This window comes from Panulirus ornatus, chromosome 13 (genome assembly GCF_036320965.1).
Source record: "Panulirus ornatus isolate Po-2019 chromosome 13, ASM3632096v1, whole genome shotgun sequence".
Classification (NCBI taxonomy): Eukaryota; Metazoa; Arthropoda; class Malacostraca; order Decapoda; family Palinuridae; genus Panulirus; species Panulirus ornatus.
In genome coordinates, this window is record NC_092236.1 from 55,070,375 (window position 1) to 55,086,459 (window position 16,085).

At 42.0% G+C, this 16,085-nt stretch overlaps 1 protein-coding gene across 4 annotated transcripts in view; it reads left to right on the forward strand.

Moving 5' to 3' along the window:
• Positions 1 to 15,398, forward strand: part of Gycbeta100B (guanylate cyclase soluble subunit beta-1-like) — a 50,653-nt gene extending 35,255 nt beyond the window's left edge. Inside the window, exons 6-13 of one of the 4 annotated variants that reach the window (XR_011713614.1) lie at positions 1,687 to 1,840; positions 3,135 to 3,289; positions 10,674 to 10,817; positions 11,489 to 11,742; positions 12,224 to 12,324; positions 13,310 to 13,456; positions 13,874 to 14,011; positions 14,653 to 14,791. Coding sequence is in view for 2 of the 4 variants with exons in the window: in XM_071668970.1 (XP_071525071.1) it covers positions 1,687 to 1,840; positions 3,135 to 3,289; positions 10,674 to 10,817; positions 11,489 to 11,742; positions 12,224 to 12,324; positions 13,310 to 13,446; positions 13,874 to 14,011; positions 14,653 to 14,814 (1,245 nt within the window). In the remaining 2 variants the exon portion in view is untranslated. Of the gene's footprint in view, positions 1 to 1,686; positions 1,841 to 3,134; positions 3,290 to 10,673; positions 10,818 to 11,488; positions 11,743 to 12,223; positions 12,325 to 13,309; positions 13,457 to 13,873; positions 14,012 to 14,652 lie in introns of all 4 variants that reach the window. The other 3 variants (XR_011713615.1, XM_071668970.1, XM_071668969.1) reach the window with 3 other exon arrangements.
• The last annotated feature ends 687 nt before the right edge of the window (positions 15,399 to 16,085 follow it).

Here is a 16,085-nt window from a genome sequence, read left to right on the forward strand (position 1 = left end):
CCACTTGGATATGCATATACAGGAGGAGAGGCCATATTTACGCCTGCGCATGGCTGCTAAACGCATGACGGCAAGACAAGGCTATGTGAAAGAAGCGCCATTTCCTCGTGGATACAGACGTATGATTGATCTATAATCCTCAATAGATGGAGAAGGAATAATACCCTCCAAGTGAAGAGGAAGAGAATCAACCCTTCCCATCTCTTTCCCTCCTCCCCTTTCCTCAGTAGGAGGAAGGGGATTCCCCTTTCCACACACACACACACACACACACACACACACACACACACACACACACACACACACGCACACACACACGCACGCACACGAATCCTCTGCATCGACTTGCCACAAAAGTTTGAGGCGATGAACATGTATTCAAAAACCCTCACGGAACGCAGATCCCAAAACCAGTTTTAAGAGCTGTCGACTCCAAAGGTTCTCCCTTCTCTCCCTTTTAAACGTCCTTCATTTATTATTTCTGAAACTTTTGGAATAAGAAATGGGTGTCTGGCGTTTCTAAGCGAGTGTGGAGGGTTAGGGGGGTAAGAACTTGTTGCTGCGTGGGGTGTGTGGGGGAGAGAGAAGGAGTTTGATCTCACTTTACCGTCTCGAATTCAAGGAGGGAATGAGAAGAGCATCGTTAAAAGAGAGGATTAGGACTGGTCGTTTCTTCAGCAGGGTATATAAGATTATCGTCCGTATCTCTCTCTCTCTCTCTCTCTCTCTCTCTCTCTCTCTCTCTCTCTCTCTCTCTCTCTCTCTCTCTCTCTCTCTCTATATATATATATATATATATACTACCTTCCCCACCACCCACTCCTTTGGAAGATATAAGAGCGCTCATTACCTCAATATACCATCTCATTTTATACGAAAACCTTCATAAACATACGTAAATGATTTCATAATCATTCTCTGTAACACTGAAAGGAGAACTGACTTAGCAAGAAGCGTCATTGAGAAGATGCCTCGTCCCACTGTGAAAAATCTTAGCTTCAAAGGATAACATTCCCTCATCTATAATTATCACGAAACTCTATACACGAAACTCTATAAGGAAAGTGGTGGAGGCCTAATCACCTCTTTCTCGACAAAAGTAACAACGAACGAGCTTTTCAAAGCTTGATGCATCAGAGTTGCTGAGGGCAGTTTACCAGAGAGAGAGAGAGAGAGAGAGAGAGAGAGAGAGAGAGAGAGAGAGAGAGAGAGAGAGAGAGAGAGAGAGAGAGAATGTGTGTGTGTGTGTGTAGTCGACTGTCCCACTCTCATTCAGTGACCGTCTGAGTCCATCATGTCTTACAAGATGTCTCTATCTCTTTCGCAATGTACTCCTTTCTTTCCTCATTCATCATCATCTTCGTGTCCCTCAATCTACCCAGAGTGTCCTAGTATCTACTCCCGCCTCATCATCTACCCTTTAGCCTCATCTACAACTCATCATCATCCTTCTACCCTTTGTTCTTATTCCGTTTTCATCTACATAGATCATGACTATCCTCGCACCATCTTGTGGTTTTTCCTCTACTCTTTGTATTGTTTCGCTTCATCGTCTTCTCTTTGCTTTGAAGTTACACCCGCCCTCTCGACTCCTCCCAAGATCTTCATCAAGTTGACGGTCCCACTCCTCCTCTTCCTCTTCCTCCTCCTTCTTCTTCTTCCTCCTTCTTCTTCCTCTTCTTACAGGCGGTGGCTTCTCAGCTGCACGAGGCGGAGGTCGAGGTGGAAATCCTGAAGACGAAGAGCGAGGAGGACCACGTGCAGTTCCTCATCACGGAGAAGGACGCGCAGACCAGATACCACATCAGCGAACAGGCCCAGGACCACGTCGTGGACACGGGTGGGTCAGGGAGAGAGAGAGAGAGAGAGAGAGAGAGAGAGAGAGAGAGAGAGAGAGAGAGAGAGAGAGAGAGAGAGAGAAGGAAACTATGCAAGATTGAGGATCACCTTTTTTAAAAGAAAAAGAAGTGTGGGAAAGTGACATCCCCCTTCTCTTTATTTTCCACCCATCCCCCACATTCTTTGTCATACAAACCCTCGTCATGCTTTGGGATGATTTTGTTTGTGTATGGTTTGCAAACAGCTGGAAGCCAGATTGCTGCAGTAATTTACAATCTCGAAAACAATGCCTGGAATGTTCAAAGAGCTTCAGATTTTATTCACTTTGTGCAGGTGGAGCGTTCGACTGGGACACAAAATTCCTGTGTGTGTGTGTGTGTGTGTGTGTGTGTGTGTGTGAATGAATAAATATAGATAAATGAATAGATTAACCGTTTTATTGGTTGTAGGAAACCATTTGGCAGAAAATATAACCTTGGGGTATTACAGATATTACGACACTGGGAGGTCATTAATAGTTATTAGTTAGGTAAGCTATACAATAACTTAGTTAGCTAAGTTATACAATAACTTAAGATTAGGTTGAAGCTAGATTTTTTCCCACATATTAGATTGGCACATCGATGATGGATGATTAAATTGCCAGGGTGGCAGGTATACAGGCATGTTGACAGAGTCTTTTAAATTTGTATCAGATTTTTGTCTATTGCATTAAATTTGTATCAGATTTTTATTTATTTTCATTAAGTTTGTATCAGATTTTTATTTATTTTCATTACGTTTGTATCAGATTTTTATCTATTTTCAATAAATGTGTATTAGATTTTTATCTATTTTTCATTTAGTTTGTATCAGATTTTAATCTATTTTCATTGAATTTGTATCAGATTTTTATAGATTTCCATTGAATCTGTACAAAACTTCTATTTCCATTAAAATTCTACCAGATTTTTATCCAGTCCATTCAAATTTCTAATTCGATGCTTATCCAGAATTCACATTTTCATGCCAATTTTTCCTTTGTGAGCTCCCCCCCCCCCCATACCAAGATTTTTATCGATTTCGTCTGAATTTTTAATTCGATGTTATCCAGAATTCAAATATTTATACCAATTTTATCTTTTTGATTTACCCTTCACCATTTCATATAAATTCTTAGACTCGATTTTTATCCAGACTTCACCATTTTTATACCAATTTTTTTCTTTTTAAAAAAAAAAATTATTTTTACCCCAAATTTTTTTTCTCTTCTAATAAATTTTCTTCTTTTTTTTCTCCTTTTTTCCTACCACCAGAGCCAAAGATCAGCCCACGTACCTTCTGCCAAGTGTGTCCATTTCACCTGATGTTCGACCGAGATCTGCATATCCACCAGTCTGGCGTATCTATCTCCAGGGTATTGCCTGCTGTCTATTCACCAGATGCTGACCTGGACACTCTCTTTGACGTGGTGAGTTGGCAGAGAGGAGGAGGAAGAGGAGGAGGAGAGGAGGAAGGAGGAGGAGGAAGGAGGAGAGAGGAGGAGGTGGAGGAGAGAGGAGGTGGAGGGGAAGGAGAGAGGAGGAGGAGGATGCTGGTAGAGTTTATAAGTGTTAAGTATGAAGGAGGAGGAGGAGGAAGAGGAGGAGGAGGAGGAGAGAGGAAGAGGAGGAAGAGGAGGAGGAGGAGGAGGAGGAGGAGGAGGATGGTAGAGTTTATAAGTGTTAAGTATGTTGATAAAGTATGTGAGCGCAAAGTATGTCGGTAAGTAGATATGCTGGTAAGTGAGTATGTTTGGGGGGAGTTGTAGTATGTTGACCGGTCAGCTAAGGGCGAGGTGAGAGTGTTCCCTCTCTCGGAATGTCACCCTTCAAGACGAGGTCCTGGAGGCAAGACGGTGCTAAGCCACTCCAGTGATATGGGTAGGTCGGGGGTGGGTGGGTTAGGGAAGACCTTTAGGGCGTAAGTCTTCCATAACTGATGCCTGGGGTGGGTCTTCCTTGATACACCTGATGATTGGGCGTGCTCATCAGGCGGTGGACAGGGGCGTGTCAGGGGGGGAAGGGAAATAGAGAGAGAGGGAGAGAGAGAGAGAGAGAGAGAGAGAGAGAGAGAGAGAGAGAGAGAGAGAGAGAGAGAGAGAGAGAGAGAGAGAGAGAGAGAGAGAGAGAGAGAGAGAGAGAGAGAGAGAGAGAGGCCCCCCCCAAAAAAAACCCTTCTCAATCAACTCTCCCCTAATTAAAAAATGGTCAGAACACATTTTTCCCCAGTACGACATGACCCTCCATGAAATAAAACACATAAAGACATCCATCAATAAAGAGACAAATCAAAGGATAATAAATAAAAGCTAAAAAAATAAAGAAAATGAACCCTCCCCAAATAAAATTATTAAGCATTTGATCAGCCACACCCAGATATGATGGATCAAAGTGACCTTTTCTAATTAGAAGGACTGTTCAATAAGTAGGTCATAAAGTTATTTCTTTTTTCTGTTTTTTTTTTTAGATAATCACTTTGAACAATTATTCCATGAATAATCTTCGTTGGATATTCTCAGGGGAATACTTTTAGATAATCACTTTGAACAATTATTCCATGAATAATCTTCGTTGGATATTCTCAGGGGAATTACTTTTGCCTCACGTCACCACTTTACTGACATGCTTTCAGTTCAGTTGATGATCTACATCCAATTCATATACACCCAATTTTTTTTTTACACCCAATTCTGTACACCCAATTTTTGTACACCCAATTTTTGTACACCCAATTTTGTATGCCTAATTTTTGTACACCAACTTTCTATACCCTATTTTGCACATCTAATTTCGTACATTCGTTTTTGTATACACAATTTTTCACACCCAAATTTTTGTTCAATCAGTTTCATATACTCATTTCCTTACACTCCAAGTTTCTATAGATACGAATGATATTCCCCTTCACGCGGTCTCTCTCTCTCTCTCTCTCTCTCTCTCTCTCTCTCTCTCTCTCTCTCTCTCTCTCTCTCTCTCTCTCTCTCTCTCTCTCGCTCCCATTATCCCAATATATCACAATAGCTTGAGCCTCACTGAGGCGGCACATAACCTTTCACCTCGGAGGCCATCCATCCTAGGTCATTTTTCTCCAAAGATTATCCAAGTAAATTTGATTCTTCAGCCTCGGGTGGGTGGGTGGAACCCACCCACCCACCCCCAAAGAGGGGCGCCCCCTCCCCCCTCTCTCTCCCAGCGCGACGAGAGAGAGAGAGAGAGAGAGAGAGAGAGAGAGAGAGAGAGAGAGAGAGAGAGAGAGAGAGAGAGAGAAAGAGAGAGAGAGAGAGAGAGAGAGAGAGAGAGAGAGAGAGAGAGAGAGAGAGAGAGAGAGAGAGAGAGAGAGAGAGAGAGAGAGAGAGAGAGAGAGAGAGAGAGAACTTAGAAATACAGTAACGGAAAAATAGATAGACAGACATAGAGCAAAAGAGATCGTACGTGCGTGTGTGTGTGTGTGAGAGAGAGAGAGAGAGAGAGAGAGAGAGAGAGAGAGAGAGAGAGAGAGAGAGAGAGAGAGAGAGAGAGAGAGAGAGAGAGAGAGAGAGAGAGAGGGAGAAGAGAGAAAGAAAGACACAACCTGTGCGGTAGCGGACCGATATCTCATTTCCTTCTCCACCCTTCCCCCCCCCTACCCAGCCAAGTGGAGTGAGTGAGTAAAGTTATTCATGAAATACTAAAAAAAAAAAGAAAAAAAAGAAATGGAATTTGCAATAAACTAACCATCCATCATCTTGGTTGTCCTTTTAGAAAGAGAGACGAGTGGAGACTCATCTATACCTTGCCACTAAGACAGTTCTCTGTTTTCTTACTCGTATAGAAAGGGACTGAAAACGGCATAGGGTAGGGTGGTGTGTGTGTGTGTGTGTGTGTGTGTGTGTGTGTGTGTGTGTGTATGTCCGCAGAGGAATTCGGACGCCAACATGGGCTCATAACAAGGCTGTGTCATGAGGCGGGCCATGAGAAACAGAACTGGTCGACCCTTCCCATGGTCCCGTTCCTAGTCGACAGGTTTACTGGTCGAGACCCTACACACACACACACACACACACACACACACACACACACAGGGGAGGGAAGGGGGCGAAGGTTCTGGGAGCGCTGAAGAATGTGTGGAAAGAGAAAAGAGGTATCCGGGAAAGCGGAAATGGGTATGTTTGAAGGAATAGTGGTTCCAACAATGTTATATGGTTGCGAGGCGTGGGCTATAGATTGGGTTGTGCGGAGAAGGGTGGATGTGCTGGAAATGAGATGTTTGAGGACAATGTGTGGTGTGAGGTGGTTTGATCGGGTGAGTAATGTAAGGGTAAGAGAGATGTGTGGAAATAAAAAGAGCGTGGTTGAGAGAGCAGAAGAGGGTGTTTTGAAATGGTTTGGTCAAATGTGTCTAATGATATTGCTACGGTTTCTTTCTCTCTGTTTCGGAACTTTGACCTCCCCAACCAACTCTGAATTTTTGGCCTATCCGACTTGGAACTTTTTGGATCTCCCTAACACAGAACTTTCTCATTCCAAGCTCGGAACTTTGGCCTCTCCAAGCTTCCAACTTTGGCCTTCTCCAATTTGGAACTTTGGTCCTCCCCTTTAACTCCGAACTTTGGCCTTCTCCAACTCTAACTCGGAACTTTTCCTTGAGCATGGGCTCGGGTAGTGAGCTGATCAATGCTCCTCCCAAACCCTCATTAAAAGTTAGAATTATCATGTATACTTTGCTGATGTCTCGTGGGAGCTCCACCTTATCTCATATTAAGATGGGTCTCACCACACAGGAAAGGTTATATGTACGTAATTAACTCTCACGTGTGTGTGTTAGTGTGTGTGTGTGTGTGTGTGTGTGTGTGTGTGTGTGTGTGTGTGTGTGTGTGTCTGTGTGTGTGTGTGTGTGTGTGTGTGTGTGTGTGTGTAACATATAGGAGTAAAGATATGGTACATATATATACGAGGGTAAGAGACGGGGGGCGACACGAGTGTAAAAACTCTCTCCCTCTAACACACACACACACACACACACACACACACACACACACACACACACACACACACGCACGCACACACAAAATCGCCTCATTAACTTCAAAAATCAAAAATGTCTAATTAGAAAAATGAAAGCAAACGCCAGATCCCTTGTTCTCCTTCGAGATTGTACACAAACTTTATGAAACATTCTCTTTGTTCCTTTGTTACTAAGGGAAAATGTAGTATTCCTAAACAAAGAAGTACTTTATGGCTTCTAGATTAATTGGATGATCAGCTGGGGTTTGGTACGATCAACTACCACTTGGGTGATTAAGAGTTGATTATAACCGGGATATATTGAACACCTTCTTCCGATAGCAATTATAATCCTAAGGCTATATACATTCTTCCCGTGTATTCAGCGCTCAAAAGACTCTCAGAAAACGTAGTAGATTGAACAAAGGTGGTCGCAACGATCATTGATTTGTATATAAAGATCAGAGATGCTAACCTTCGCATTTGACATTTAAGATCATATATACGCATATTTTCTATATTATATCAGGTCGAGCTGAGCTGAATAATCCATCGAGATTAACGAAATCAAATGTATGTTTTAGTAAGGCTTAATTAACAATGTAATCCATTAAGATTTGTAGAATAACATACATCAGCTTGATAAATATATTTAGGAGAGTTACTCATTTAAATCTCTCTTACTGCTACATTTTCTTTAGTTTCCTCAAGATAAAAAACGTAATATTTGAAGGGTAAACTTAATCTTGACTGAGGGTGAGACATGGATCATGTCCGTGATCACTACAAGGAAGGGTATGTGTGGATGACCTTGTATAGAATATCTTTGTGGATGACCTTGTATAGAATATCTTTTTGGATGACCTTGTATAGAATATCTTCTTCTAAGTTGTCTTGTAAGATATTTTAGTTGTCTTGCCAAAAGATAAAGATGCAATACTACTGGTCGTCTTATGTTGTTTCAGTCGGTGTGGATATCTGTATCTTTCTATCTTCCTATATCTATTTGTCTGTCCATTTGTCTGTCTGTCTGTCTATCTATCTATCTATCTATTGTTAACACCATTCCCAAGTCTATTCACATGAATAGAATCCGTTCCTCCGTTCGTGTCACACACACACACACACACACACACACACACACACACACACACACACACACACACACAGAGAGAGAGAGAGAGAGAGAGAGAGAGAGAGAGAGAGAGAGAGAGAGAGAGAGAATTGAACGTGTGAAAAAGAATATTAACAATAGATAACCTCGAATTTATTCATACATGTCACAAAACTGCATCTACGTAAATGGCCAATTGTGTTAATCCGGCTTAAAAAGAAAAAAAAACCGATCCGAATTAATTTGAAAATATATAAATATTCATAAAACGATTTGATCCGATTCTGTATTTAGCGTTACAGTCCCCCATGTCATGCGGGTTGAGCAATTTTACTCCAGCACCAGGGTATATAGATTTGGCATAATGGATTTCCTATGATGATAGATAGATATAGAATATTAATCTTCCTATTTGTGGTATTGCCTAGTTTTGCACTTGTGTGTGTGTGTGTGTGTGTGTGTGTGTGTGTGTGTGTGTGTGTGTGTGTGTGTGTGTGTGTGTGTCAGTGTTTCTAAACTTCCAGTACATTTTACAGTCTATGATCTCAAATGTCAGTTGTAATATAGCTGATCTCGTGCCTTGAAATCTGAAATATAGATGATTAATCTATCTCAAATGATTAATACTTGATCACATATCATTTTGAAATCTCTATATATGATTGGATCGCCTTTGGATTGGATTAATCTTTGATCTTATAGTTATTGTTGCTAATCACATGATCATTTCTAACCATAGATTATATTCTGTTTTTAACCATACAACCCTAGGATCCCTTTTTATCAGAACCCTGTGGCTTTGGTAAACCAAAAATTTGGTAAACCATTTGGTAAACCAAATGGCGTCCTAGCTTCGTCTCTTCGATGTATATCAACAGACTGTTATATTTCTCTCTTGTGTCTCCTCTGATGATGTGATTATTACACGAAAGTGCACTTGGCAACTTTTCGTGTTTCATCTTCCCCGTGGACTCATAGGAATATATATATATATATATATATATATATATATATATATATATATATATATATATATATATATATATATATATATATATATATACACACACCACTTCGACCACCACCCACATAACGTTTCCACGTCGTGCGCTCCGTAAGATCAAGATAAACGGGAACTAATTTTCTTAACTTCTCTTCTTTTAGTAATTTCCCCAACACTTCCTCCACGATGCTGTGAGGAAGGGGTGAAAGGATGTGGCTCCTCCTCCTCCTCCTCCTCCTCCGTCCCGAAAGGCGAGCCTCTTGGGAGGAGGGTCATAATTAGGTTAATAAGAGGCTGTAAAACAAAGGCGGGTGGAAAGACCCCTCCAAGTCATTATAAAGTTAATTGTGAAACTCTATAGGAGTAGTGGATGTACGAGGAGGAGGAGGAGGAGGAGGAGGGAGGGGAAAGAACCTATTCCCTCCCTCTCTCCCTCCCTTCCTTCTTCCCTCCCTCTCTCCTGCCTTCTGCTGCCTTCCCTTCCTATCCATCTCTATCGCCCTCCCACCCACCGCCCATACCACCTTACCGTCCCTCCTCCCTCTCCCAGAAATGGGGAAGGGGAGGAGAAAGGGGAGGCCTCCCCTCACTCAGACAAAAGGGGTGGTGATGGATCGAGTTAATGAAAGAGTCAAATATCATTATTTTTTTCAAGTTTTGATTTTATTTCTACGATTTTTTCAAGTTTTAATTTTATTTCTACGATTTTTTCAAGTTTTAATTTTATTTCTACGATTTTTTCCCAGATTTAATTTAGGTTGGTGTTCATTTTTTTCTTTGTGTCTTATATATTATTTTTTTATGTACATATATGGGGGAGTCCAGGTCATTAAGCATCCATTTTCTTTTTTAACTGACTTCTAACTAATTACTTCAGTGTGTGATTAGTTGGCGAGTGTAATGATTAATATAGTCATTTTTTTTAATGGGTTATGTGTTATATTGATCGGTCGAATTACCAATTAGATGACAAGTTGACCTCATCACTTAATGACCCTATGATTAACGAAATCATAATTACTCATTGTAGACAGAAATGTGTGAGACTTCTAACTCATGAAGTACTAGAATGAAAGTTAGACATAAGACACTATGTCTAACTATATCTTAACTCTATATCTATGTCTCTCTCTCTCTACCCACCTCATGAAATCTATATACCAATCTCACGTCTAGAAATATATAAGGTAATATAGCGTCCTGTATAGCCTTGGGTATATTCCCCTATGTATATCCATTACGGGTATATATCTCCCCGAGTATATCCATTAGCCTTGACCTTAACCAATGGTTCTTACGGGAACCCCTGTGTTATGACCTGAAATTGGGCTGATGGACCATTCCAAACATTTCCCCCCCCCTTCCCCAACCATTACCAATTTAAAACCCCCCTCTCCTCCACATCCCCCCCTTTAAGACCCTTTAACCGCCCCCCAATTAAGACCCCCCTTCAGTCGCCACTGCAAATAGAAATCACTGCCAAATGACCAGTGGGTCTGTCTCTCTCTCCACCCCACACCTTAAACCTCCACTCCCGCCTCCCCTCGCTCCTCGACTTTTACACATGTCCGAATGCGTATAATTACATTTATCTCTTTCCCTCCCTCTCTCTCTCACCTCCATCCCTTCTCTCTCTCTCTCTCTCTCTCTCTCTCTCTCTCTCTCTCTCTCTCTCTCTCTCTCTCTCTCTCTCTCTCTCTCTCCCTCCCTGCAGGTAAGGCCCCATATGGAGCTGAGCTTTGACAACATCCTGTCCCACATCAACACAATCTACGTCTTGCGCACCAGGGAGGGGATCGTCTCGACCCGTGGAGACAACCGTGACCTGGGCACCGACCAGGGATGCCTCAGGCTGAAGGTAAGAGCCAGGGTTCCGGACGAGTTTGTAAAGGTGATGTGTGAGGGAAGGGATGAGGAAGAGTGACTTGGGAATATGAGGGAGGGAGGAGAGGAGAGGAGGGTGTGTGTGTTGAGGGGAGGAGGAGGAGGAGGAGGAAGAGAAGAAGAACAAGATGAGGTAGAGGAGGAAGAAGAAGAAGAAGAAGAAGAAGAAGAAGAAGAAGAAGAAGAAGAAGAAGAAGAGGAAGAAGAACAAGAAGAAAATGAAGAAGAAGGAAGAAGAGAAGGGGGTGTTGATGAAAGGGAATGTATGATGAATAAAGGATAGATTTGATGTTAAAGAACAAGCTGTATGGAGAGAGAGAGAGAGAGAGAGAGAGAGAGAGAGAGAGAGAGAGAGAGAGAGAGAGAGAGAGAGAGAGAGAGAGAGAGAGAGAGAGAGAGAGAGATGTATTAATAATACGACCTCACTCACTAGCTCTGCAAAAAACAAGGTAATAATACGTAGTTCATTTACAATAGTTTACAATTCATTTACATAAACACTTGCAGTCTATTCTACTTTGATTTACACCTTTTTATGTTCATTTACAATCTACTCTACTTTCATTTACACCTAACGTTCATTTACAATCTACTTTCATTTACACCTATTTATTTACAATCTACTCTACTTTCATTTACACCTAGGGTCAGATGATCTACCTGCCTGAAACGGATCTCATGTTGTACGTGTGCTCGCCCTCCGTCCTGAACCTAGACGACTTGTACCGTCGTGGTCTCTATCTATCGGACATCCCCCTCCACGACGCCACGCGAGACCTGGTCCTCCTCAGCGAGAAGTTCGAGGCCGAGTACAACCTGACCACCAAGCTCGAGATCCTCACAGACAAGTTGCAACACACGCACCGAGAACTCGAGAGCGAGAGACAGAAAACAGACAAGTGAGTCGTGTTATAAATCATGATGGCTCGTGACTCATTCATGAGTCTGTGAGTTATATGACTCATTTCTCACTCATATATATATATATATATATATATATATATATATATATATATATATATATATATATATATATATCTTTCTTTTTCTTTCATACTATTCTCCAGTTCCCGCGTCAGCGATGTAGCGTTAAGAACAGTGGACTGGGCCTTTAAGGGAATATCCTCACCTGGCCCCCTTCTCTGTTCTTGTTCATTCTGTGTGTGTGTTGTGTGTGTGTTCGTCCCATATCTATATTAAATCATTATAGGTATATATCTTCTCTTTGCAAATGACAGAAATGGTCTATGTATTATAGAAATTTCATCAAAAAACTGATGTTGTTCTCTATATAGTCTATGTATTATAGAAAACTAATCTTGTATTCTGTATACAGTCTATGTATCATAGAAAACTGATCTTGTATTCTGTATCCACCAGACTGCTGTATTCTGTCCTACCCATCAGCATTGCCAATGAGTTGAGGCACAAGCGCCCAGTGCATCCACGTCGGTACGAGGTGGTAACGTTGCTTTTCTCAGGTGAGAGAGTGAGTCAGTCTCTCTCTCTCTCTCTCTCTCTCTCTCTCTCTCTCTCTCTCTCTCTCTCTCTCTCTCTCTCTCTCTTTTTTAAAGGGAGTTCTACCCTCGAAGAGACTCGCTGCTTGAGTTTCCTTAAAAGATCGTGATCAAATCATCCCTTACTCTTCTCTCTTCCACAGTGGACCATCTTACGTTCTCAAGCCTCTCTCTGTAGCTCTTACTTCTGTGGACCATCTTTATTACTCTCACTTTTGGACCTTATTTGTTAAGTTCGATGTTCTTCCTCAACCCTCGCATAACATGTTGAACATTGTTCTATGTTCTTCCTCAACTCTCATTTATATATACCATGTTTAACATAGTTCTATGTTCTTCCTCATCCCTCATATATATACCATGATGAACATTGTTCTATGTTCTTCCTCAACCCTCATATAACATGCTGAACATTGTTCTTTGTTCTTCTTCAAGCCTCATATATATACCCCATGCTGAACATGGTTCTGTGTTCTTCCTCAACCGTCATATATATATATATATATATATATATATATATATATATATATATATATATATATATATATATATATATATATATATATATATATATATATACCCCATGTTGAACATATTGCTGAACATTTCCCTCACTTACATTCCTCCACTCGACTGAAAAAGTTGCCTGATATAAAAACCCAAATCTTCTTAGATATTCAGTGAATAACGAGCAAAATCTACATCCAACACACACACACACACACACACACACACACACACACACACACACACACACACACACACACACACACACCCACACACACACACACACACACACACACACACACACACACACACACACACCCACCCACACATACACACACACACACACCCACCCACACATACACACACACACACACACACACACACACACACACACACACACACACACACACACCACACACACACACGAACACGTACCATACAGGTATCGTGGGGTTCACGGAGTACTGCTCTCGCCACACGGACATCGCTGGAGCTTCTAAGATCGTTAAAATGCTGAATGACCTCTACACGACCTTTGACGTTCTCACCGACGAGGTCAAGAACCCCAACGTCTACAAGGTCAGGTCAGGTCAGGTCAAGCTAAGCAGAGTATTAAAAAAGTAGTCAGGTTGTAGTGTGTACATAAGGTCAGGTCAGGTCAGGCTAAGCATAGTATGAAAAGGTCAGGTTGTAGAGTAGTGTATATATAAAGGTCAGGTCAGGTCAGTGTTACTTAATAGTATGTAGGAAGGTCAGGTCAAAGTGATATTAGTGTGGGGGTTTTGGAGAGGTCAAGGTGAAGAGAGGGGGTTTCTGATGGGAATAGATTGGGTTAAAAACCTCAGTTTTGGGTTAAGAACCTCAGTTTTAGGTTGAAAAATCTGTTTTAGATTTGAAAAACCTCAGTTTTAGGTTGGAAGACCTCAGTTTTAGGTTTGAAAAACCTCAGTTTTAGGGTGATCTGTACACCTGTACACCAAGGGTGATCCGTACACTTGTACACCAGGTGGAGACGGTGGGAGACAAGTACATGGCCGTGAGCGGGCTGCCGGAGATGTGTGATCACCACGCGCGCTGCATAGCCAATCTGGCCTTGGATATGATGGAGAAAACCGCTGGGGTTATCGTCGACGGCCAGCGGGTGGTGAGTTGTGCTCGCTGCTCCTCCCTCCTCCTCCTCCTTCTTCTTCACCCCACACCTTCCCTCACTCCTGCTGCTGCTGCTCCTCCTCCTCCTCCAAGAGAGAGAGAGAGAGAGAGAGAGAGAGAGAGAGAGAGAGAGAGAGAGAGAGAGAGAGAGAGAGAGAGAGAGAGAGAGTTTCAGACATGACAGCGAACAGCCACACTGTCCACTGAATTACATTTTATCTTTTTTTATATTTTTTTCCAGTTCGTCACAACAGTTTTCAAAGTGTGTTGCAGTACATCTCAGGCGTCTAGTCCAGGCCACATATACCCTTCCCATCTCCTTAACCTTAAACACAACCTTCCAGTATTCCAACAACTAGAGATGAATGTATCCTTATCCCTCATACACTCACGATTCCATCTCAAACCTGATAAGACATTGAGGGTCCTTCGTCCTGCCCACTTTTGGTACGTAAAGATGGTGCTTCCACCTCCTCCTCCTCTTCTTCCTCTTCCCTCTTCCTCCTCTACCCCTCCTCCTGCTCCTCCTCCTCCTCTTCCTCTCCTCCTCCTGCTCCTCCTCCTCCTCTTCCTTATCCTCCTCCTCCTCCTCCTACCTCTTCCCCGTACCTCACCATTCTCCTTCGTCTCCTCCAGTACATCACCATCGGCATCCACTCGGGCGAAGTGGTGACTGGCGTCATCGGACAGCGGATGCCGAGGTACTGCCTCTTCGGTAACACGGTCAACATCACCTCGAGGACGGAGACCACAGGGGAGAAGGGCCGCATCAACGTCTCCGAGGTCTCCTACAGGTGAGGCGGCTCGTAGCGCGAGCCTCTCTTCGTCGGCAACGCCTTCAGGAGCACCTTAAGAGCCGAGAATACTTTCGAAAAACAAGAGCGGCATTGAGGTTTTAAGGGAACGGGACATCTCTGTATACTACCTTCGTCAGGAGCTCCTTAAGGATCGAGAACCCTTCAAAAAAAAGGGGGCCGCATTGAGGTCTTGAGGGCACTGGGGCCATCTCTGTGTACCAACTTCGTCAGGAAGCTCCTTCAGGATTGGGTTCTCTTGAAGAGGAAAAGGGCGTCGTCAACGCCTCTGTGAGGTTTCCCCACAAATTTCCCCTTCGGGAGATTTACGTAGAGATGAGGTAGGGTTGGGGGGACAGAATAGGTTGTAGATCAGTTAAGTTGGAGAGACTGGCGAACTGCTATGTCTCCTGCAGTAGGTGGAGGTAGGTGGGTGTTCAGCCAGATCTGCTGTAAGTTGATAGAAACAGGTGGCAAATAAGGTGAAAAATAGGGTGGGTCATGATACTCGCAGGTGAGTGTGTTAAGGTGAGTAGTGTATGAGGTATGAGGGTAAACTCAAGATGGGTGACATTATGACTTAGATGACCTTATGACTTAGATGACCTTATGACTTAGATGACCTTATGACTTAGATGACCTTATGACTTATTAGATTACCTTATGACTTAGATTACCTTATGATTTAGATTACCTTATGACTAATTAGATTACCTTATGACTTAGATGACCTTATGATTTAGATTACCTTATGACTTAGATGACCATATGATTTAGATTACCTTATGATTTAGATTACCTTATGACTAAGATTACCTTTTGACTTAGATGACCTTATGACTTAGATGACCTTATGACTTAGATGACCTTATGATTTAGATTACCTTATGACTAAGATTACCTTATGACTTAGATTACCTTATGATTTAGATTACCTTATGACTAATTAGATTACCTTATGACTAATTAGATTACCTTATGACTTAGATGACCTTATGATTTAGATTACCTTATGACTAATTAGATTACCTTATGACTAATTAGATTACCTTATGACTAATTAGATTACCTTATGACTTAGATGACCTTATGATTTAGATTACCTTATGACTTAGATGACCTTATGATTTAGATTACCTTATGACTAATTAGATTACCTTATGACTTAGATGACCTTATGACTTAGATGACCTTATGACTTAGATGACCTTATGACTTAGATGACCTTATGACTTAGATGACCTTATGACTTAGATGACCTTATGACTTAGATGA